The 22,361-nt window shown below is 48.7% G+C and overlaps 3 protein-coding genes across 9 annotated transcripts in view; all 3 read right to left on the bottom strand.

Annotated features, from left to right (window-relative positions):
* Nucleotides 1-1,955: 1,955 nt before the first annotated feature.
* Nucleotides 1,956-3,403, bottom strand: HOXB1 (homeobox B1). Its single transcript, XM_053569671.1, has 2 exons — nt 2,823-3,403; nt 1,956-2,378 (listed from the first exon to the last, which is right to left on the bottom strand). The coding sequence occupies exons 1-2, from the start codon at nt 3,397-3,399 to the stop codon at nt 2,050-2,052; spliced, it is 906 nt and encodes a 301-aa protein (XP_053425646.1). The 5' UTR covers nt 3,400-3,403; the 3' UTR covers nt 1,956-2,049.
* Nucleotides 3,404-13,480: 10,077 nt separating this feature from the next.
* HOXB2 (homeobox B2) lies at nt 13,481-16,603 on the bottom strand. Its single transcript, XM_053570145.1, has 2 exons — nt 15,294-16,603; nt 13,481-14,573 (listed from the first exon to the last, which is right to left on the bottom strand). The coding sequence occupies exons 1-2, from the start codon at nt 15,679-15,681 to the stop codon at nt 13,891-13,893; spliced, it is 1,071 nt and encodes a 356-aa protein (XP_053426120.1). The 5' UTR covers nt 15,682-16,603; the 3' UTR covers nt 13,481-13,890.
* A 3,013-nt stretch (nt 16,604-19,616) lies between these two features.
* HOXB3 (homeobox B3) overlaps nt 19,617-22,361 on the bottom strand; it is a 55,748-nt gene continuing 53,003 nt past the window's right edge. For all 7 annotated transcript variants that reach the window (XM_053570130.1, XM_053570127.1, XM_053570132.1 and 4 more), the window contains one exon: nt 19,617-21,928. In XM_053570130.1, the coding sequence (XP_053426105.1) occupies nt 21,102-21,928 (827 nt within the window). In that variant the 3' untranslated portion in view covers nt 19,617-21,101. The remainder of the gene's footprint in view (nt 21,929-22,361) is intronic.

Genomic DNA, 22,361 nt, shown 5'->3' with positions numbered 1-22,361 from the left:
CACGAATTAAAGAGATGAGAGTGTGGATAAGACGCCCCACCTTGGTCGCCGCTGCCCCTCTCCCCTCAGGGCACGTGGGCTTTGGGGGTAAACCCCAGCCGAGGCCTAAGGCCCGCTTCTTCTCGACGGCACCGAGGGGCGAGTGAGCCCTGGAGGTTTGTCGAGCGACCTCGGAACTTCCTGAGTCCCGCCACCACCCCCACTCCGCTGACCAAAGGTTTGCCAGTGGGACCCGCCCAGAGACAATAGGCGCCCCCGGGGGCGCGCTGTTAGCTTGTTTGGAAAGCCCAAAGGCTCTTTGAGGTAAAAAGGTCAGAGCGGGATCCCGGTTCACCTCCGTCGCCTCTGGCCACCCGCAAGCCCCCAACTGTTCCTAGACTTCCTCTTCTTCACCACCTGCAACGCCTCCACCCCTCCCCCACTTCGGGCTATCACCTGTTCTCCCGCATCCATTTCACAGCCACCTCCTTCCTGAAGTCCAGCTTTTGGAGACAGAGGGCAGGCTTGGGCCAAACTCTCAAAGCCACTGGGGCCAGACATCCCCGCAGAATAACTGTGAGGAAGGGCGTTGGGTTGGGGTGGTGGGTTTAATCTGTATGCCAATCTGGGGTTTGTCAGCGACCCATGGGTCTATGCCGGGCCTTGCTCTGGGCAGGAGGAGGGAGTTGAGGGCTAAAGGAAGGGGTACTTTGATCCGCCTTCCCCCACACTTCCTCTTTTTATACCCCCTTTCTGTGCTCTCCAAACAGATGTTTCTCTTCTTTCCTGTCTTCTTTTCAAGACCCTCTGGGAACTGTTTTATCCCCCTGGTCTTCTTCCTCCATGCCTTTCTGGGTTCTCCCAATGACCAGTGGACTGACCCTTGTCAGGCCTGGGGCCCTGGGGCCCAATTCTGCTTAGGCCCAAACACAGTCAGTCTTTCTCTTTATTTAGCTGGATCTTAAAGCTCAGCTCTTTCCAGCCCAACCAGCCAGAAACCACTCTTTCCTTACCTGTTCCCCAGGGCTTATGGAGTGTGAGGCCTCCTCTAACCCTAGATGGAGGAGCAAAGGCAGCTGAGAAGAGGGAAAAAAACACAGACTTTATTGAAATGAGGTAGTTGGAGGTACAGAGAGAACCTGGCTTGCTTGGAGCTCAGGTTTTCAGAAACTTGGATGGGGACTCCACTGTCTTCAAGGTAGAGAGAACCTGTGGCTAAGTCCTCACTGTACCTGCACTTCCCTAGGTTGCCCCCAGGGGTGGGGTGGAGATAGATAAAAGAGTCCTGGGTTTTCCAGGAGGCAATAAATAGGGGAGGAGCTAGGGGGGAGGCGTGCCTGCACCTTCCTGGTTGAGGTTTAGTGGGAGCAGGCCTTGCACAGTGTTCCAGAAGTCTCTAGAACACTTTGGTGACTTACTGATGAGGGAGGAAGCAGGTGGGAGGAGGCAGGTCTCAGAAAACCACCTTTGGGGGCTGCATTAGTGCAATACAAATGTGTCAGGAGAGGGTGAATAGGGTTAGATGGGGAGCTTTTTAGTTTGTCACAAGGCAGCTGATGCTATTGTAAGATCTGTGGTGACTAGATTAAGGAATGGTAATATTGGCATCACCCCAAATCTCCCACATAAGAGCATTCAAGGCCTTCTCTCTGCCCTGGGCCTAGAAGAGGGAATTAGGGTAAGAGTTCATGAAGAGAATCCTTGAAGCTCAAAGGCACTGGACTGAATAAACAAACTGCAGTTTGAAGAGAAAAGAGAATCCAGGAGGATTTGGCTCTGGATTTGTCTGGTTCCCACTCCCACCCCTGTGTTGAGGGTGAGCTGATCCCCAGATGGAAGGCCTTCCTTCTACATTTGACAGTTTCCGTGCCTCCCAGGGCCTTCATTTGCCCACCCAGATTTGAGAAAAAGGTTTCTCCACCCACCCACCACCCAGCTCTAAACCAATGTTTCAGCTTTGGAGAGGATCAACGGGCCAGTGAAGCCGGAGACCCAAATTGAGGAGAGCCTAGGAGAGGGCTGACTGGGGCGCTCCAGTGCTTGGAAGCCCTGCCGGTAATAAAGTTCAGTTCAGGAAGTGATGGAGCTGGGTGAGGCTTCAGGGGAGGTGCATGTCGACTGGTCTGAGGCATCTCCTGCCGCCTCCTTGGAGCAGCCTGGTGGGACTGGGGGCACCCGGCCTCCCTCCCGCTCGCGCTTCTTCTGCTTCATGCGCCGGTTCTGGAACCAAATCTTGACTTGCGTTTCATTGAGTTCCAGGGTGGCGGCGATCTCCACCCTCCGGGCGCGGCTTAGGTACTTGTTGAAATGGAACTCCTTCTCCAGCTCGGTCAGCTGGCGGGTGGTGAAGTTGGTGCGGAGGCCGCCGGGCGCTCCCGTGCCAAGCTCGGATACCTTCGCTAGGGGTGGGGCAGGGAGAAAGGCCACTGTCAGTTCTCTCACCTCTTTCTCCTTTTCCTCCCCTCCTCCCGGCACAGCTCTGCACCTCCATTCGCCATTCTGTCTACTTTCAGTTCTCAAAGTTCCTATAGATCACCAGGATCCCTGTAGTGATCTCCAATCTGGAGGAGCCTCCGGCATACGTCCATTCCCTACAACAACGCACACTAGACCCTGGGCCTGTGCTGGGTGCACAGATCCGGAAGTGGAGTGTGTAAGGACGCTTACTCCTGGGGATGCCCAGGCATTTACTGGGTTGGGAGACTTCACCTGATCTGAGATGGGGTGGAATGCTCTTACCTGCTTCTATCAGGGAGGCTGAAGAAACCAGCCCAGGCCACCTCAATGCCCGGCTATAAAGCTACTTTGGGCCCGGAGAGGGGGTGACCACGTTTGAGCCCTACCTGTCTTGGGTGGGTTTCTCTTAACTTTCATCCAGTCGAAGGTCCGGGCTGTGGGGGTGCTGCTTTCTGACCGGCAGGACGATTCCTTGTCCTCAGAGAGGAGATCAGCGTAGGCTGGTGCAAAGCTCACCGCCTGCTCTGTCCCACATGGGGGCTGCGGCGGAGGGTACGGCCCTGGGCCCGCTCCACCGGCTCCGAAGCCGTCGGATAAACCCCCTAGCTGGGCCACGTAGCTCGAGGGATGAAAATAGCCTTCGTCTCCTTCAGACTGACCCAGAGGGTAATACTGAGAAGGCCCATAGCTGGGTCCACAGGCGGCCGGGGCGTACCCCGAGGGCGCGGAGCTGGGGAAGGGCACCCCCAGCGCTGAGGGCGGCTGCTGAGCGGGATAGCCCGAGTTCTGCTGGAGTGCCGGGCTGGGGAGCCCCCCGCCATAGCGGCCCTCGCCTGTGTAGCTGTCAATGGCCGGAGCTGAGCTGATGGGGAAGGAGGTTGGGGCGCTGTGGGCGCTGTAGGCGCTAGGTCCCCGGTTACAGAGTGGGTACTCTAAGAAGGAGTTCATCCTATTATAGTCCATGCGTAGAGGCCGCAGGAGGGTCGGCCCGTTTGGGGGAGACACCCTCTTGCCCTACAACCTTTCGGCAGTATGTCACAGCGCTGAAGCTTGCATCCATGGCCTGGCCCAGCTCGCCTGGGCCAGCGCTCCCCTAGGAGAGGATAGGGAGTGGGGGGGGGGGCACATGTGATCTCTCTCAGGCCAATGGGTAAAGCGGGCCAGAGTTTGGCAGCCCCAGCGCCCATCCATCACCCCCCAAGCATTAGCATGACAAAGACACTTCAATCACCCACAGCCCATCCATCTGAGAGCGACATGGAAGCGTCAAAAACATCTTTCTTCAAAGAGTTTTGGAAAGAAGGGACCAGAGGGAGAGGGGGGAAAAGTTAGAAGAATATTCAAGACTTTCCTCCCCTCCCAACCCCCAAGGCCTTCAATAGGCTTCTGGGTTATTAGATTTGGACAAATTCAACCCAGCTGCCCCTAACCCTTCCCACCCCTCAGAGAAACCTTTCCCCCCACCACCACCAAGGCTGTAGACCTGGAGGTGGGGAATCTAGCCTTCTTATTTTGCCCAGAACTCTTCCATGTTTCTTTCCCTCAATTTGTCTGGGGTTGATGGGCTAGGACAGCCGGGTGAGGTATGTTATCTTGGGCCAAATGGATGACTGTGAAGGGAGGGGGTGCAAAAACACCTAAGGGTGTGAGGCAGGGTCTAGAATCTCGAGGAAGAATTCATTAAGTGAGGGGTGGGAAAATGGCATTTCAGGGAGCAAGACAGGACTACAGAAATACGGAGAAAAGAATTAGAAACGCCCCATTCCTCTCTCTATTTCTCTGTATAAGCGCTCTCTCCTCATTCACACATCCATTTCTCTCCCTCAGCCTCTCTTTATATTCTCTCTGTCTCAATCCATCTCTCTGTTCGTCCATCTTTCTCCATATTTATATTTGTTCCCTATCTATCCATCAACTCATCTCTCTAGATGTATTTATCCTCTCTCTAGCCATCCATAGCTGTAGCTGGCTCACTCACTCAGACTTAAATAACTCTCTATATCTCTCCAGAGAGCCACAATGAGCAGAGCTAGGTGATGTTTACAGGGGGTGTGAAGAGGAGGCGAATTTTTATTCTCCTCCGCAAGTGTTCGAAACTAGTGGAGACCCTACATTCTGGTTCCCTCCTGCTACTCTCTCACTCATCACCCTCATCCCCTTCCAAAAAACAAAAATTCCAAGTCTCAAATCCATAAATTCAATACCAGTTCAATCTTAAAGGTTACTCAAATTTTCAGTGAATTTTTTAGAATTGATATAGGGAGTTTGCTCAGAGAGTGGGAGAATCCGTGTGGAGGCCCTAGGCTTTGAATTCTAAGGTTCAGGAGTGGAATTTCACCCCTTTCTGCTTCATGTGTCTGTTGGGGAGGAAAACAGGAAGTGCCTGCCTTCCTCACTCTCTCAGACCCCAGACCCTGAAGGGACTGGAAGAGAAGCCCTTCGGTAGAGCCCATTGATTCTCTTTCCTCTTCCTTCCCACAGACTCTGAGAACAAGAGCTTGGCAATCTAACACCCACACTCATTTGTAACCTGTCAGGGTGTCTGCCTGGATGGAGGCCTGAAGCTGGAGCTCGGGCAAGTCCAGGAGGGCAAGAGTTCAGGAAGGGATCTCTGTAAACAACAACTGAGCTGAAGAAAGGAAGGGGAAGCAGGTGGGACAGGTTCAGGGAGGATCCTGGAAACTTTCTAAGTTTCCCCACACCAGAAAGGGTAGGATGAGTGCTCTTCTCTTTCCAAGGGGCCCCAAAGTTGTCTCTGTGACTCTCCACCCATTTTCCATTGCTCCTGGTTTTGCTTGTCCTTCTTTATGGTTGCCTCTCCTGCTTTCTATTCTGTATCATCAGCATCACACTGTCTTTCTCTTCTCTGATAACTGTGGGCCTGGCTTACCCCCCAACTATGAAAGAACTCAAAGCATTTCCCAGAACCCCTGTCTCCTTTCCCTCAGTGTGCTCTGCTTCAGACCCTGCTCCCAGTGGGGGGAAGGGACCAGCTGGTAACTTCCTTAATGGAGGAAGAGTGAGAGAATGTTCACTTGCCAAAGGGGTAAGAGCAGACAAAGGAAAGAACTGAGATGTGAGGTGGTGGGGAGTGGCCTGGTAGAGAGATTGAAAAGGATCCTTGAGGTGGGAGCAAGCTTTTTTTATTTTCTATTGCACCTTATTGAGGGAGGGATTTATAGATGCTCCCAATTTTTCCCCGTCATTTTAAGATTTCCTACACACAGGCTAAGACCTTGGGAGAAGATTTTGGGTAGAGAGAGCCAGGATTTGTCTTCTAACCCTAAATCTGAGCTAAACCTATATCTGATCTGGGTATCCTGCTTCTGAGAGACTTCACTTTCCACCTTTTCCTCATCCTAGGGAGAACTTTCTTACCCTATCCCTTGCCCTCCTCATTAAAGGAATAATTTGAGGTCTAAAGGGAAAAGCAAATTTCAAATCAGTTAATAAAGTCACACAAATATGTCTAGGAGTTGGGGAAATGCATCCCCTCTAGAACAGTTAAAGTCACCAACAGTCTGTTACTAATGACAGGAAGAAAAGTGCCTCAAGCTATACAATCCTTTGCAGTGTTTGCTTTGGCCTCAGTCCTCCAAATTCACTATGCTCTCCAATTCATTCCTAAGTCTTGCCACCATCTCTTGTGTAGCAGGTATTTTAAAACTTCCCAAAATTCCTGCTGAACCTCCCAGACCCAGCAGAAAGGACTGGGAAAACCAAGCAATTTAGCTCCCTAGGTTCTCAATCTCCTCCTCCTCCGTAAATGAAGCTTGACCAGCTGGAGTAATCTATGGACTATAGGATTTTTTTGTTGTCTAAATTAAATTCATTAGAGAGGGTCTGTGTGGACTAAGCACCAAAATGAAATAAAGTTTATTTCCTACTTTATACAATCTGCTTATACATGTAAGAGAGCAAAGAAAACATAGAAATGTTTAGAATCGAAATTATCTTTGAGAGTTGATCAGTTTTATCACACTGAGAATGCAAGGCAGAGAGACCATTATAACTAGAATGGGGCTATGTTAGAAGTTTAAACCTCAGATTATGATCTGTGGAGGAAGCTGCTTTTGGCTAGGGGTTTGGCAGGAGCAATCTAACAGTTTTTTCCTGAGGCTTTAAATGTCTCTATCTCCTCTCATCAGCCCAAATCTTGGGAGGCCAAACCCAGTATCAAAGGTTGGAGCTTAAGAACTAAGAAGATACCCAGTGTTATGATTTTTTCATTGTAACAGATGTCTTCATTTTTGCAATTTGGGCTCTTGTAGTGTTGAAAAAAAATAAAATTAAAAATAGAGATGGTTTTTTGTTACCATTGGAGGAAGAATGAAATCTGAATTCAATGTTGTTTCTTTTAATGCATACTAGTTAAATCATCATGAATCTGGTTGAGAATCTTAGACTGTCTGGAAGGCTGAGGCAGGAGGATCCCTTGAGCTCAGGAGTTTGAGACCAGCATGAGCATGAGCAAGACCTCGTCCCTACTGAAAATAGAAAGACTAGCCAAGCTTCATGGCACACACATGTAGTCTCAGCTACTTGGGAGGCTGAGAAAAAAGGATTGCTCAAGTCCAAGAGTTTGAGATTAGTGTGAGCTATGACCCATGGCACTCTATCCAGGGCAACAGGTTGAGACTTAATCTCAAAAAAAAAGAGAGAGAGAGAAAGAATCTTAGACTGTGGTGATGCATATGGTAATAAGATGAGTAGTAGGTTTGAGGCCAGAATACTTGTGTTCAAGTCCTTACTTGGCCATTTTTAACGTTATGACCCTGGACAAGTTTCTTGACTTCTCTGAGTCTCAGCCTCCTACAAGAAGAATGGGTTTAATACTATTTACTTCATTGCATTGTTTAGTAGTATTAAAGTGAACAAGAAAATGGCTCTGTGCCTGTGGCTCAAGCGGCTAAGACACCAGCCACATACACCCTGAGCTGGCAGGTTCAAATCCAGACCAAGCTGCCAAACAACAATGACAACCACAACCAAAAAATAGCAGGGCATTGTGGCGGGCGCCTGTAGTCCCAGCTACTTGGGAGACTGAGGCAGGAGAATCGCTTGAGCCCAGGAGTTGGAGGTTGCTGTGAGCTGTGATGCCATAGCACTCTACCCAGGGTGACAGCTTGAGGCTCTGTCTAAAAAAAAAAAAGTGAACAAGAAAATATAAACTATAGAGAACTCTCTAAATGTATATTAACCATGTACATTCTGAAATAACATGTCAGTCTTATGTTTTTTAATAGAACTAGTATATTAAAATATGGAAATATGTGATAGTAGAATAGTATATATGCTATATTTTCATGTAACATATCACCATGTATTATTCAATATGTACTTTATTATATGAAAATTTCATTGAGGATTGAGAAGTTTGGCTCTGAACTAAAGATCTTTATGAAAACTAAAATCTAATGCTTTGTATCTATAAATGATTCAAATTGGCCGGCACCTGTGGCTCAACGGAGTAGGGCGCCGGCCCCATATGCCAGAGGTGGCAGGTTCAAACCCAGCCCGGACCAAAAACTGCAAAAAAAAAAAAAAAAAAATTTAAAATTGTAGTAGATGGTGCTTACACCTATAATCCTAGTATTCTGGGAGGCTGAGGTGGGCAGATTGCTTGAGCTCAGGAGTTCCAGACCAGCCTGAGCAAGACCCCATCTCTACAAAAAAAAAAAAACAAAAAAAAAACTAGCCAGGCTTTGTGGCAGGTGCTTGTAGTCCCAGCTACTTGGGAGGCTGAGGCAAGAGGATCACTTAAGCCTGAGAGTTTGAGGTTGCTGTGGGCTAGGATGCCACGGCACTCTATCCAGGGTGACAGAGTGAAACTCTTTCTCAAAAAAAAAAAAAAATTGCAATAGAAAGGTTTGAGGTTGGATAGTGTGAATGACTTCTTGATTTTTCGGGCGGCACCTGTGGCTCAGTCAGTAGGGCGCCGGCCCATGTACCGAGGGTGGCAGGTTCAAACCCGGCCCCGGCCAAACTGCAGCCAAAAAATAGCTGGGCGTTGTGGCGGGCACCTGTAGTCCCAGCTACTCGGGAGGCTGAGGCAAGAGAATCGCTTAAGCCCAGGAGTTGGAGGTTGCTGTGAGCTGTGTGAGGCCACGGCACTCTACCGAGGGCCATAAAGTGAGACTCTGTCTCTACAGAAAAAAAAAAAAAACTTCTTGATTTTTCCAAATATTTGGGAAGTTTTCTAGGGAGAAGGTTGTCTCTTTCCATAAAGGATTTAGCTTAGAAACTGTCCTTCCCAGACAGAGAAGGGGCTGAACCTGTCTTCTGGGATCTAGATAGATCAATAGGATGTAGCCTCTCATCTTGAGTGAATAATTGGGGGCACAATTAAATAAAGATTGGGATCTTTCCAAAAGGAAGGACTAGAGTGACATGAAGAATTGAAATAATTTTCTACTTATTGGGTTTATCTAAGTATGACAGTTTGGGCCAAAATACCCACTTTGGAAACTTGTCAAACACTGATCACCTGAATTTGGATCTGAATGACTGGCCAGACTGTGATTTTTCTGTGGAGACTGAGACTTAGAGATTTTAAGAGGGATCCTTCACTATTTACCTTTTCCTCTGAGGAAGAAGCAATTTGTTAGATCTGCTTCAGCCACTAAATATCTGCCTCACCACTGCGTGTGGAGAAAGAGATGGGGCATTGTGGGGTGGAGAAGAGGAATGGGGCAGAACTAAGCTGGAGAAGTCAATGGAGAATCTGGGATATGCCAGGGTCAGCAGGCAGAGGGGATGAGGGGGCCCTAGAAACCACCTTCTGCGAAGTGAGGGCATACAACTGTGAGAACATTCCAAAAAGAGGTGCAGTGGGCGAACAAGTGCTTGCCAGAGACTTGAGAAAAAGGTGGGTGGGGGAATTCGACAGGGCTGTTTAGGGAGACTCAGAAGATGTGCCTATGCTCTGATGTCTCAGCAACCAGATAAAACCTAACTAAAGGAAACTTTCGAAGTCTAGTATGCTATGTCAAAGACAAACTTTGGTGAATCTTTTTATATGAAAAGGCCTACTATTTTTTTTTGCAGTTTTTGGCCAGGGCTGGGTTTGAACCCACCTCAGGCATATGGGGCCAGTGCCCTACTCCTTTGAGCCACAGCGCCGCCCAAAAAGACCTACTATTTTAAAAACAAAAGTAAATATAACCTTAAATATTGAGGAAGGTGGCAGAGAATGAGAGCCAGAGGAAAACCTGGCTAGGACACTTTTTAATACTCATATTTATTGACTACCTGGCATATAGCACTGCACCCAAGTATATACTTGTTGAAAAGATTTTTCTCCCTGCTTATTTAGATAATGATTGAAGCATGATTTTCAATATAAAGATATAAATTAAAATTTTTAAAAAGGCCCGACCATATACATGGAGGGTAACTTATGTTCAAACACCAAGGGTCACTTAAGAGCACATGACATTGGCCATAATAAATATTTAATACATTGCTTGTGAAGACTAGCAAGTATGCATTTGGCATATATTAATGTAGAGTACATTAGAAGCATTTATTTCAGAAGATGAGAAACTGAGGTCCAGAAAGGGTAAGAGATTTGCCCAGGCATAAGTTAACTTTTTTTTTTTAATGACTCAGGGGTTATCATGACTGCAAGTAATGCCTCAATCTAATGGTCCTTTGCTTTCACCATAATATTAATGAGCCATGGATCTTAAAAGAATAATCCAGTAAGAGCAGGGCAGAGTGACCAGCAGCTTTCTGGGCTGCACTGAAACATTCCTACTCCAACCACAACCAATTTATAACCAGTTTACACTATAGACCACTCACAGTTGGTCCTGACCTAAGAAGACCCTTGCCCCAGTCAAGACAGGATAAGTAAGAGCAACAGCCTGGTGCTGCCCTCTAACTTTGCACCAGCTCTGGGGGGATGAGCTCCCTGTCCCCCTGTCCAGGAACCACTCCTATTCCCCTTCCTTCCCTATATCAAATGGGAAGGCTTGGGCTAAACAGGATGACCCCAGAAGTAAAACAAGGAAAATGAATTGACTTGGAACACAGGAAACCTGACTCCCAACCTTTTATGAATCCCAAATTGCCAGCCATTCCTTCGAATTTGAAGTTGTGTGGGGAGATTGAAAATGAGAATAGTTTCCTTCCAGAAACGGATTGCTTCTTTGTTCTGCCATGGTGTCACCAGAGTTAGTGAGTTTTGTGAATTTGGGAAAGGAGAGGGACAGAAAGTCTTGTGTGTTTCCTATAAAAAGAGTTGCAACTTCTCTCCAATAGTCAACCGACAGGAAATACCTGGACTGGGAACTTCACACCCCTAGGATATCCAAAGTACCTGAATCTAAACAAGTAGATTGAACCATGGGCTGGACCCTCCTGGCTTCTGGGTCACTTTGGCAATGAGGAATCAGAACTGCTGCACTCCCAGGCAGGAACAGAAATTCCCTGCTCATTGGGGCACTGAGTTTAGGTTGGGAGATTGGTAGGCAGTGGCCAGGTAAAGTAGATCCAAAATTCTTAAGCATGGAGGAAAGCAGAAAGTAAGGTAACATTGTAATCTAGCAGTACTTCTCCAACTTGAATGTGCATACAAATCACTTGGGGATCTGCTAAATTTCACCTTTTGATTCAGTAAGTCTGGAGTGGGGCCTGAGAGTTGCATTTCTAATAGCTGGTAGTGCTGATGCTGCTGGTCCATAGAGCAGCCAGGCTCCAGAGAACTGGCACCTCAGGGGCCACTGAGTGTTGTAGACCATCATTCTAGGATGGGAATTCTCTTCAGCAAAGCAAACTCTGCATTTTTTGCTACTGAGAAGGGTGCTATCCTTTTGACCAAAGAAACTGGAAGGCGAGCCATCAGCCATTAGCAAGATTCTTCTGGCATTCTTAATCTTCGTAACACCCTGCTATAGCTTCAAGAACATTTTTAATTAGACCAAATTATTTAGTTTGGTTGTCCATAGAAATCAAAGCCTCAGCTGAAATGTCTGTTTCATTTTGCTAGTGTAGAGTGCAGTGATTTTTAAGGTGTTCAACACTGCCTGTGGGCATATTTTATGGAAAAATAAACACACAGCCCAATGAGATCTATAGTGTGGTTTTAATATATTATATATTCACTTATTTATGGGGAAAATAAACACACAAGCCAATAAGCTGTGTATTATTACTTTAATATATTGAATTTATTTCATACCTATATATTTTATGAGGGAAAATAAACTAAGATACATGATACTATTATAATAACACATCTAATTGTTCCATATTAATTTATTTATGAGATAAATAAGCGCAATTCAACATGACATAAGATTATTTAATGCATGAGATGAATTCCATATTAAGACAGTTTAAGGGATTAAATTCCAGCTAAATAAGATGTATATACTTTTTTTTTTTTTTTTTTGTGGTTTTTGGCTGGGGCTGGGTTTGAACCCACCACCTCTGGCATATGGGACCAGCGCCCTACTCCTTGAGCCACAGTGCCTTTCTACACTGAGGGACCTGTTAAAAATATATGTAAAGGGCCTGCCTATCTAGTCCTCTGTGTCACAACCTAGGTTGGCTCCCAGCTCATCCTGATACTTGCTGACTAGAAGTGCCTGGTACTCTTAAGTCCAGTTCTGCTAGTTCAGGGGAAAGTCTGAAAGGCAGGCCCAAGAAATAAACGGCTTTTAGAGAATGGCAGCATCTGCCCAAGAAGTAGCCCCACACACAGTGTCTGTTTCTGAGCCAGAGAAATATTAAATAAACCTAAGGAGGATGGATGGCTTTCTAGGGCCTTTTCAATCTCTGTGTTCTCAGAACAAACTAGGAAGCAGATCGGGAGATCGATCCTTGGTTTACAAGGAGCCAGGCAAGGTGGGGTGAGGGACTGGATATACTGTTAGGGTGGAAAATGAAGTTGTTGGCTTAAGACAGGTGAATCTGCATTTGGAGAAAGCCCTGGCCTGGCTTCAAATCCCAGAGCAAAGGATCAAAAGTCAGACTAGGCCAGGCAGACCTGCCGCTCTTCTTTCCTCCCTACGTCCACAGACTTTTCTTCCATCTCGCATCCTCACTATCCGTTGAGGTCATTAAAAAAAAAAATAAAAAACCAGAAAGCAAATAACTAATGGGACACTGCCCAGCTCCCTTTCTTCCCTGGCGTCTGGAAGGCCCAGCGGGAGAGGGTGGAGGCGGGAGCGGATCCCCGGGCTGGGCTGAGCAGGGCGCATCCCGAAGCCGCTGTCATGGCGGCCGCAGGCTCTTCCCTCGCCCTCCCCGCTTCGCCGCCCAAGCGCCATTTTGAGCATCTTCCGGGCTTCCCGGTCTCCCTTTCTCCACGCTCCTCCTTCCCTCCCTGCGGGCTAGTGTCTCTTGATGTTGCTTCGGCCTCCGGGTGCTTGTGGCCTAGCTGCTCTTCGGATGCTCTTCTAACCCCAGCAACACCAGGGTGACCCACAGCGCCACATTTCACAGCGGACCTCTTTTTTAGCCCACTTGGAGGCCAGTTACCATCCCTGTATGAGGCTTTACTTCCCGAGAAAACCCCTGTCTCCACTTCCCTCTTTGGCTATCCTACAGCTCCCAGGAGCCCAGCTTGTGCCTCAGGCTGCCCGTTCTTAAGCTTTCTGCGTTCCAATAACCTGGGAAGCCCTAGTATCACTCTCAACTCAACTAAACGTCTGCGCCCCCACCATGCCCCTGAAACCTGTCCCCAGACCTCCACTCTGTTTGCAGCACACTCTCTCCCTCCATTCGCCCACCTTTATTTCTAAGTAGAGGGCTGGGGAACACCCGCGCAGTGCCAAAGGGCCTCTGTTCCTCTGTGTGTGTGTTGGGGGGGGACCCAGCTTCCAGCAACCCACCCCCCCACTCATCGCCGAGCCGTGGCAGAGAAGCAGCCACCAGTCGGACTACTTTTGTACCATCCGGACTTCGAAGGCCCAGGGGGCTTTCTTATCCTGTGGGCCTTTGAACCTGATCAACTTCACTCAGGTCCTGGAGGGGTGAGGATGGGCTTTGGGGACGTGGGGAAAGGGTCTAGGTCCCATTACAAACACTCACATTTGTATTATAAAGACATTTATTTCATCTATGAAAATAATGTACAATAAATACTTTCCCCTTTTCCTATTAAAGAATTTTAATAAATAATCTACAGTCTAAAACTTAAAAAAAAAAGAAAATAGGTCCCTCTAGTCCTTTTTAAGAAAGCCCCCCCTAGAGTTTACTTATTCCTGAGATTTCGTTGGAAGGAATCTACCAAACGGAATTTTTCTATGTGATTTGAAAGAGACGCCCAAGTGCCCAATATTTAAAAAGAATAAAAGGGAGTGGATTGAATGTTAATTCAATAATACCTGAATTTTAGCAAAATACTTGTCTACAGGACTTGGGGAGGGGGACGTGGGAGGCTCAATTTTTCCAGCCGATTGCCAAAGAGGGAGGGGGTCCAAAAGGCCGGGAGGAGGAAACGGATTAAGGAAACTGTAGGTCGATGGCACAGAGTGTGCTAGTGAAGAAGTCCAGATCTTCCTCACAAAAGGGGACAGGGCTGTCGAGAGAACCCTGTAGGCTGGAAGAGAGGCCTCCGGACAGCTGGAATAAGGAGTCGGCCGCGAAGAAGTTGAGGTCGGGCAGGAAAGGCGAATCCTGCCGCTCTGGGAAGGCGTCTTCTGGCAAGGGTCGGGGCTCCAGACCACCGGTACCGCGCAGCGCGCGGCCGGGGCTCGGCTCACCCGCGCCCTCCAAGCGATCGGCAAAAGGCAGGGGACCTGGGGCGCCCAGGGGTCCCGGCGCGACCTCAGACGCGTGACAGCAACCTTCCCGCGCCGCCTGTGAGGCGGAGGGGCCGCCTGGACTGGCCGCGGGCTCCTCGGCAGGGTCTCCGGTGTCCTCCAGGGCGCCAGGGCAAGCTGGCTCCCCGTCTGGCGGCTCTCGGTGCTGCGTTTGCCGCTTGTGCTTCATGCGCCGGTTCTGGAACCAGACTTTGACCTGCCTCTCAGTGAGGTCCAGCAAGGCCGCGATCTCCACGCGGCGCGGACGGCACAGGTACTTGTTAAAGTGGAATTCCTTCTCCAGCTCCAGCAGCTGCGTGTTAGTGTAAGCCGTACGCAGCCTACGCGCCCCACCGCCTCCAGCCTCCGGCAGTCCCGGGCCATCTGTAAGGAAAACAGGCTGGGTGTCACAGCGGGCCCTGTCCTCAGACCAACCTCAGTTCAATTGAGATAAATACTAGCCCATCCGCCAAGAACAGTATTATCAGTCGCCCCTTCCTTCCCCACCCCACAGCCAATGAGCCTTACTCTCACTGCTTTTCGGATTCTTTCTGTTCTCTTCCTAGCCGACAGCCTCAGTCTGGGTCAAGGCAGAACATTCAAAATCTCCCACGGGCCACGGGCTCCCTTTCGCACTCCAAACCTCAGAAGCCCTCTCCTCAGTGGATTCCTCAATTCGGAACTTTCCAACCCAACCCAGGACAGGGTTCACAAAGATTGTTCCTCACCGCTCTTCCTAGCTCTCAAATTCCCTCTCTTCTAGAGCTACAGGAGGGAGGATCCCATCTTTTCCTGCCTCCACTTTCGATCCCAGCAACAACACACTCATTCCCCTACAATTCACGGGTGAAAACCCCAATCGAATTCTTTTCTTCCAGCAGAGAAAAAGCGCTTTCCCAACCAGCTTCCAAAGTCTGCTGTGGGGGAAAAATTGCTGGCTGCGGCTAGGCCTGAACCCCAGCGGGATATTCTGCTTCTCCACCCCAGGAATGGACGGGACAAGGAATCCCAACCGGCTCGCCACTTTTTTTTTAACCTCCCCCACCGCTCTTTCTCCTAGGGTCTTCGAGCTGCCCCTCACCCCACCCCATCACGCTAACCGACCTGCAGGCGATCCGACCCCGGAGGCTGGGACGGAGGAGGCGGCCAGGGAAGGAGATGTGGCGGATTGGCTGGGTTTCTTGGCGGATTTCTTCTCTTTCATCCAGGGGAACTCGGGGGCCGGGGGGGCAGCGGGGAGCGGCGGAGGTGGCTGCGGTAGAGCTGGCCCATCTTCGGCTCGCTTTTGGCTCCCGGGTCTCTGAAGGGTGGAGGCGCCGGGCTGGAGGCTGAGGAAGGTTTGCTCGAAAGGAGGAGGTGGAGGAATTAATGTCGACTCTTTGATTGATGAAGTTTGAAATGTCTCCAAGACAGCGGGGAAGGAAGTCAGACACTCGGCGAGCGATGGCTGGCTGTTTATAAACCCAATCTCCCTCTCAAATTCAAAATTCATGGCTTTCAATGGTGGGGGAGGGGGCCTGCTGGGGGGGGCGTCAGGAGGGAGGATCGGAAGGGACCCCACCTCCTGCCCCCCCCAGGTTTATGTGATGGAGAGATTTGGGGAAGAGGAGATTTTGCGTTCTTTCTCTTTTTTAAAAATTTGGGCCTTTATAATTGTATATTGCTGATAAATACTAGCGTATGGGGACTCTCTCTATTAAACCCAGGACTCCGCGAAATTGCAGGGAATTCTTGGTCACGGGACCGGCCTCGGCCAATCGCTCGTCTGGGCCTGGTGGAAAACAGAGAGCATTATTTGCTTTAATTGATTCAAAAACTCCAGAGGACCACGACCTGGACACCATGCACCTCTGTTTCTACACCAGTGGCTCACACTCTCTCTCTCCAAGGCCTCCCTTCCTCCAGAAAAGCTAGAGGAACCTCTTCCTCATCCTCTTCATAGGATGGAAGGTTGTGGGAGCCTGGGAAATGACAATCTAAGAGAGAAATCTTCCCTCTTTTCCACATATTTTTAATAGAATAAATTAATGCTTTCTTTATGGCCAGCAACATCCTCTTCCCCACCTCACCCCACCCAAAAGAAAGAAGAATGAGAATCTTAATGTTGGAGGAAGAGTAGAAAGAGGCTAGTGTTAAGATGCAAATAAAGAAGATTTGCAATCATCAGCATGGGTATCTTCATTCCACCCTTCAAAAGAATAGTTCAATCTTAGAAAATGGACAGGCAATTCCAGGCTGACAGGAGTGAGGTAAATACTGAGGGGCACTTTTAAGGCTTCAGGTCTCTATAGCTGTGTGGCCTGGGTTCTCTCGTATGCCCAGTGTTTACAGCACTGGCTCTGCCCCTTATGTCCATCCACCTGCCTTCTTCACTTGTGGCATCCACACTCCTCTATGAGACCTCCTTTCCCACAGGCAGGGTCTAAGATGCATATGTACTCACTCAAGCCTCAATATCCAGAGGCATTGGATAAGAATAAGAACCAAGGTAGCCACAGATTTAACTTAGAGCACTCTCAAAGCTCAAGTCAGTGTATGGGTTGGGGGAGCTTTTTCTGCTAGGACAAAGAGCCTTTCCCTCCCATTTTTTACCATTGTGCTAGTCTCTCTCTCTCTCTATATATATATATGTATATATATATAATTCCTTAAAGATGAGGGGTGGGTGGAAGTAATGACCACTGAGATAATATTCCATTTTTGGCCCCTGGGGGAAAATGTTTTTTTAATTTATTTTATTTTGAGGGAACCAAGATCATCTGAACTTTAGAGGGTGTTGTAATTTACTTGAGGGAGGAGGCACAAGACTCAGAGCCCTAAGCATTTGGTGGAAAAGTAGGCCTCAAAGCAGAAAATGAAAAGTGATCTGAGGGAAGATTTTTAAATAAGTGGGTCAGAGGGACCAAGAGGCGATGAGGCGATCAATCTTAGCCCCCTGACAGCTCCCTCCTATTGCATCAAAGAATTTTGGTCTTTGAGAAAGCATAGGCAACAGCAAAAAATTCACATCCCTTAAAAAAGGCGGTGGGGGGAGCGGTGAGGAGAGAAAGGTGATTCTGAGAGAGCCGGGGAAACAGATGGGGAATGGGGGAATGAGGACAGAGGGAAGGCGCTAAGTTGGGTGGAAAGTTTGCCTTGAAAACTCCCACGGCTCTGGCCTCCCCTCCCCCTCCTCACCCTCTGCTGCCCAGTCTGGAGGAGAAAGCTGGTTAGCAGAGAAATGGCAACTCAGCCGGGAGCTGGATTAGAAACTTTCTGTCAGTGTAACATCCGCGTGGGTGGTGGTGAGTATTTAAAAAGAAGGGCAGAGACCTCTTGAGTAGAAGAAGGGTGGGGGTAGAGGACAGTGGGGCTGGAGAAAAGGGGGGCTGGAAGAGGTGGGGGCTACAGGGACATAGGAAGGAGGCTCTGGAGGGCTCAGAAGAGAAAGAGCTGCTTTGACCTGGGAAAACTGGCCAGAGACAGTTGTGTGCAACTCGGATCCAAAGAAAATAATTTTGGCCATTTGGAGATGTGGATGGGGGGGGCACTGAAGAATCCAAATAGTAGCTGTCTGGAAGTTGTGCAGGGAGGCCTATGAGGGGGTTCTTTTTCTGGCCACCCCCTTGAGTACCTCTGGAAGTTTAGTAACAGCCTCTCCAGCTGGCTGCAAGATCTTGAGCTTCTCTCTGCAACTCTGTCAGCCGAGACTATCTCTGCAGGAAATACAGCTCTCTCTAACCCTAGCTGACAGATTTTACAGCCAGATTAGCGAACACTGGAAAACTTGGGTGTTAAAAGGGGCCAAGAGAGCCCTCCTTCCCAGAGACATCCCTCCTCCGCCCCCCCTGTCGTGCTGTGAATCTTACAGCACAGATATTTTACCCAGGTCTTTGGCTGCTTTCGCTGAATGCCTGGAATCTTCCCAACAGAAGACTAGGAAACACCAAGCCAAGTCATTTCTTATTTTTCTTGTTTGTAATTCCAGCTTCAAGCCAAAGCTCTGTTTTTCAAACTCAAGTTAAATTCTCTCTTGTCCTGCCTCTCTCCCGCTAGATAAATAAGCAACCCAACGCACCCCCTAGAGCCAAACATGGCGCTTCATCTGGTTATATCATTCAGAAAATGTTATTCAGGGAATAGGAAGAGAAAGAAAGAAAAAAATTTTGAGCACTACACATTATTTGATCACAAGCAAACTTTGCACACTCTTATGCCTTTAAATTATAGCCTGACCCAGTGGTAAATTACTTGCTGCTTGGATGAGCCGAGTCCAGTTAAAATTCTACTTGGTGATAGTAGTGGTGGGGAGGGTGTAGAATTCAGGTTGCTTTTTTATTGTTATTTATTGTTGCATAAAGACTATAATTACTAACCTTGGACTGTCAGGATGCAACATAAAAATGAAAATCAGCCTTTGCTTTAAGGCTGAGGGCCTGGAACGATTCTCACTGTCCTCCCCCTACCCCAATCACTACCTCCAAATATATGCTCCTAATTAAGCAATGCGGGCGCATCGCTTACAATTAGAATTATGCAACTCTTCAGCAAGCAGCCATCGCTTCTCTTTCAACGAATTAGCTCCATATTTCAGCCGTCCTGTCTCCTGGCTCTTATCGGCTACAGCGACGGGCGGCGGTGACATTTCATCTTTGACAGACTCTCTCTATTCTCCCTCCAATGTGATAAAACTTTTATGGAATCACGACTAAGAAATGAAGTTCTCCCGAGAATGGTGGTAGAGCCTCACTTTAGCCTGGGGACCACTTTATTTACGCTTGGATCCAACAGCTTCTCCCACCCTTCTCTCCCCTTTCTCTGTGAGGAGAAATCAAACACTTGTCTCCTCTTCCTCGGCCCCGAGTTTTATTTAGTGATTTAATTTCACTTTGGTTTTAAAGTTTGACCTGATAAGTCTAGGCCTCAGATTTTTTTTTTAGATTAATCATTTTCCTTTGTTTTCATTTTAGACCCAATGGTGGTTGGGCTTCGGGTCACGTGACGACGTCTTTGTAGCTCCGGAAGAGGACTGTGAAGTTTAGGTTGCTGGAAGAAACAGTAATTGACCAGATTTGGGGGCGGGGGTGGGGCGTTGCGCGGGAGTCTGCGGCCGAAGCGAGCAGACAAAAGGTCAATGAATGAGAAAAAACGGGAAAGGCAAAGAGGACAAACAGAAAGACTTACCTAGAGCACTCCAGTCCCCAGAGCACCCCAGTCCCCTCTCCCCTCAACTTGTTACTTAAACTTTAGCTAAAGAACTTGGCAGAATGTTCGAGGCTATGTGTGAGAAACCGTATTTAAAGCCGAGACACATAAAGGCAGAGACAGGAACCTGTGCACTGGACGAACAGGCCAGGAAAGGGTCTTCAGTGTCCTAGTCTTCCCTGGAGGGAAATTTGGCAGTCAGCAGCCTTGCTCTGCTATCTAAATCGGACTACTAGGACAAGATAAAATTGATAACAGAAAATTTTATTTAAGAATTGTTTGACAGACAACTCTTTTAGGTAAAGAAAAAAGTAACTACGGAAGAACAAAGAAAGTTCCAACAGGGAATTAACTCTAATTCTACAAATTCAGGACTATACAGTGACGATTAGGAGCTGAGGTTCATGCCTTTTAGAACTAATTACAATTGCTCATAAGTACGAGTTTAACATAAATCTACAGCTCTTTTCTAGAGTACAATAACTAAAATGGCTGGTTTTACATGACAGGAAACACAACGTCCTTTGTAACAAGTAAATACTAAAAAAGTACAATTTTTTCCTTTTTCCCTCATATAAATACATAATGTAGGGGGGATAAATAATACAAAAAAAATATTTTAACAGGCTATAACCAATAAATATATATGAAAATGTTCACTAGAACACACGCTTTTTGAGCAATGCTGGACTTCTGCAGGCCCAGGCATCTCTCACAGTTGTTTTTATATCCATTAAAATGTAAACTCTAAGTGCAACAAAAGTGTCCTGTCAGGAGGTTGAGCAAGGCACACAAGCCCAGCTGCAGCTCCTGCCTGGGACAGACAGTTTGTTCAAATATACCCTGTTTTCACGTTAGGTCAAGAGAGCAACAGAAGAAAAGTGTAGAACCTTATGTCTCTGACTGCTTTCTGTGGAGAGAGGGGGATGGATCTGGAGCTGAAACAGAGGCAGCAGAATGGGCAAACCTTCAGTCCTGACAGCTTGCCTGCTCTGGCCTCCTAACTTTTTCTTAAAAGAAAAATATATATATATTTATGATATAGGCAGCTCTTTCAGGATCTCTCACCATCCCTGAGCCCTCTAACAACTGTAATTGATGGGAGTGGGGTATAGACATTAATGTCCTAGAGCAGGAAAAACATGGGGTTAGAAATAGAGAAGGGGCTCCAATAAACTTCCCATAGATGGGAGGAAATTTAAGGTTTCAGGAAAGTGAGAGGGGAACGTGCTTTGTGCCCTTAGGTTTGAAATGTGTTTTCTTATTTTTTAAAAGGAGAATTAAAAGAGTAAAAAATTAAAATTTGGGAGAATTACCTGCAGAGATGGAAAGTAAGTTGGTTAGTGATGGCCTAGCCATCTTGTCTGTTTTTTTAAATGTGCTTCTCTGCCTTGTTTTTCTAATTCGTTTTCCTCTACCCCACTGCCCTGCGTGGAATTCCAGCTGCTAGTGCTAGAGCCCTGGGGTTGATGGAGTCATCTCCAATCTGCTGTGGATTCCTTTCTCATGTGTTGGCAGGCAGATGGAACTAAGGATAGAGGATTTAAAAGCAACCTCTCAGGCCAGGGGGAGGGGAAGGAGCCCCAGGCCCGAACTATCCAGCAAGCCTGGCTACCAGCTCCCTGGCCTATCTGATACCAGAACTCCAGGCTGCCCTCCCAGAGCTCTGCAGTCCTCCTCACCTCTACCCTTCGCCTTTGACCTGGCCCGTCCGCCCTCCCTTTCTCATCACAGGTGAGTTAATTTGGGCGCTTCTTGGATTCTACCCTGAGGTGGAGGCGCGTGGTGAGAGGAGAGGTCTGTGTAGGTGGGGTGGGGGTCGCAGGGTCCGTGGTGCTGGCTGGCGGCCATAGGGGGCGCCCCATTGTAGTCCAGGTTCCCCGAAGGGTGATGGGAAAGGTGGTTGAGGCCATAGAGGGAGGGGCCGGCAGGGGGCGGCAGCGGATCCGCGTAGCCTCCACCGCCCACGTACACCGGGCTGCCCTGCATAGTGGGCGTCCCGTAGGCGCCCCCGTTGGCCTGGAGGACGTGGGGCTCATAATCCGGCGCCGGGGTCGGAGGGTATTTCTGGGGGGCGCCGCAGCCTTTGAGAGGGGGCTGATAGTTGGAGGGCAGCGCGTAGGCATTCTGGTGGGCTTTGCCGAAGGCAGGCGGGGACGGGCTCTCGTAGCTGGGTGTCATGGAATGTAAGGCGTTCATGAAGCCGGCAGTGGACTGCATGGGTTGCGGGGGACTGCCGGCTGGAGAGGGCCCCCCCGACGACGAGGCCAGCCCCTTGGCCTTCTGGTCCTTTTTGTACTTCATGCGCCGGTTCTGGAACCAGATCTTGATTTGCCGCTCGCTGAGGTTCAGCAGGTTGGCCATCTCCACGCGGCGAGGCCGGCACAGGTAGCGGTTGAAATGGAACTCCTTCTCCAGCTCCACCAGCTGCGCGCTTGTGTACGCCGTCCGCGCCCGCTTGGACGCCGCCGACCCCGGGGGGCTCTTGTCCCCTCCCCCGCTGCTGCCGCCGCCGCCCCCACTGCCTCCTCCGCCAGCGCTGCCGCCGCAGCCCTCTGCTGGAACCGAGGGGGAGGGGTGGAAAGGGGAGAAAATGAAATAAAAGATAATTACTGAACACGCCGAAATTGAATGCATCGTTTCTTAATAAATCCAGGCCTGGACTCAGAGCCCCCGCCGCCCTCCCCTTCGCGTCCCCGCCTCCTCCTCACTACCCCACTCCCACCGCCCGTCGCATTAGCGGACACTCTATAATAGTGGCATTTATTAAGAGACCTGTTCTCCTCTCGATGCCCCAGCTTATGAAAATTTGATCATGTCTCACAGAGCCGCATGGCCATTTATTTAGGGCTGGATTTTCACGTGTGTGCTTCCTCCACCTTATACCAAATTTCAGATCTGGGAAGACGTTCTCCCTACTCTGCCCCATGCTGCAGACACGGTGGGTGACTAAGGAGAACCCTTGGGGGAAATGTGGATATTCGTGGG

Source organism: Nycticebus coucang, chromosome 18 (genome assembly GCF_027406575.1).
Source record: "Nycticebus coucang isolate mNycCou1 chromosome 18, mNycCou1.pri, whole genome shotgun sequence".
NCBI lineage: Eukaryota > Metazoa > Chordata > Mammalia > Primates > Lorisidae > Nycticebus > Nycticebus coucang.
This window is presented reverse-complemented; position numbering and strand designations above follow the sequence as displayed.

What these genes read in the sequence shown, in the direction of transcription:
- HOXB1 (XM_053569671.1), bottom strand. Translation starts at nt 3,399, where the DNA reads ATGGACTATAATAGGATGAACTCCTTCTTAGAGTACCCACTCTGTAAC. An exon ending in GAGAAACCCACCCAAGACAG is followed by an intron (nt 2,379 to 2,822) that starts GTAGGGCTCAAA and finishes CCCCACCCCTAG; the next exon opens with CGAAGGTATCCGAGCTTGGC.
- HOXB2 (XM_053570145.1), bottom strand. Translation starts at nt 15,681, where the DNA reads ATGAATTTTGAATTTGAGAGGGAGATTGGGTTTATAAACAGCCAGCCA. An exon ending in CGGGGTCGGATCGCCTGCAG is followed by an intron (nt 14,574 to 15,293) that starts GTCGGTTAGCGT and finishes TTTTCCTTACAG; the next exon opens with ATGGCCCGGGACTGCCGGAG.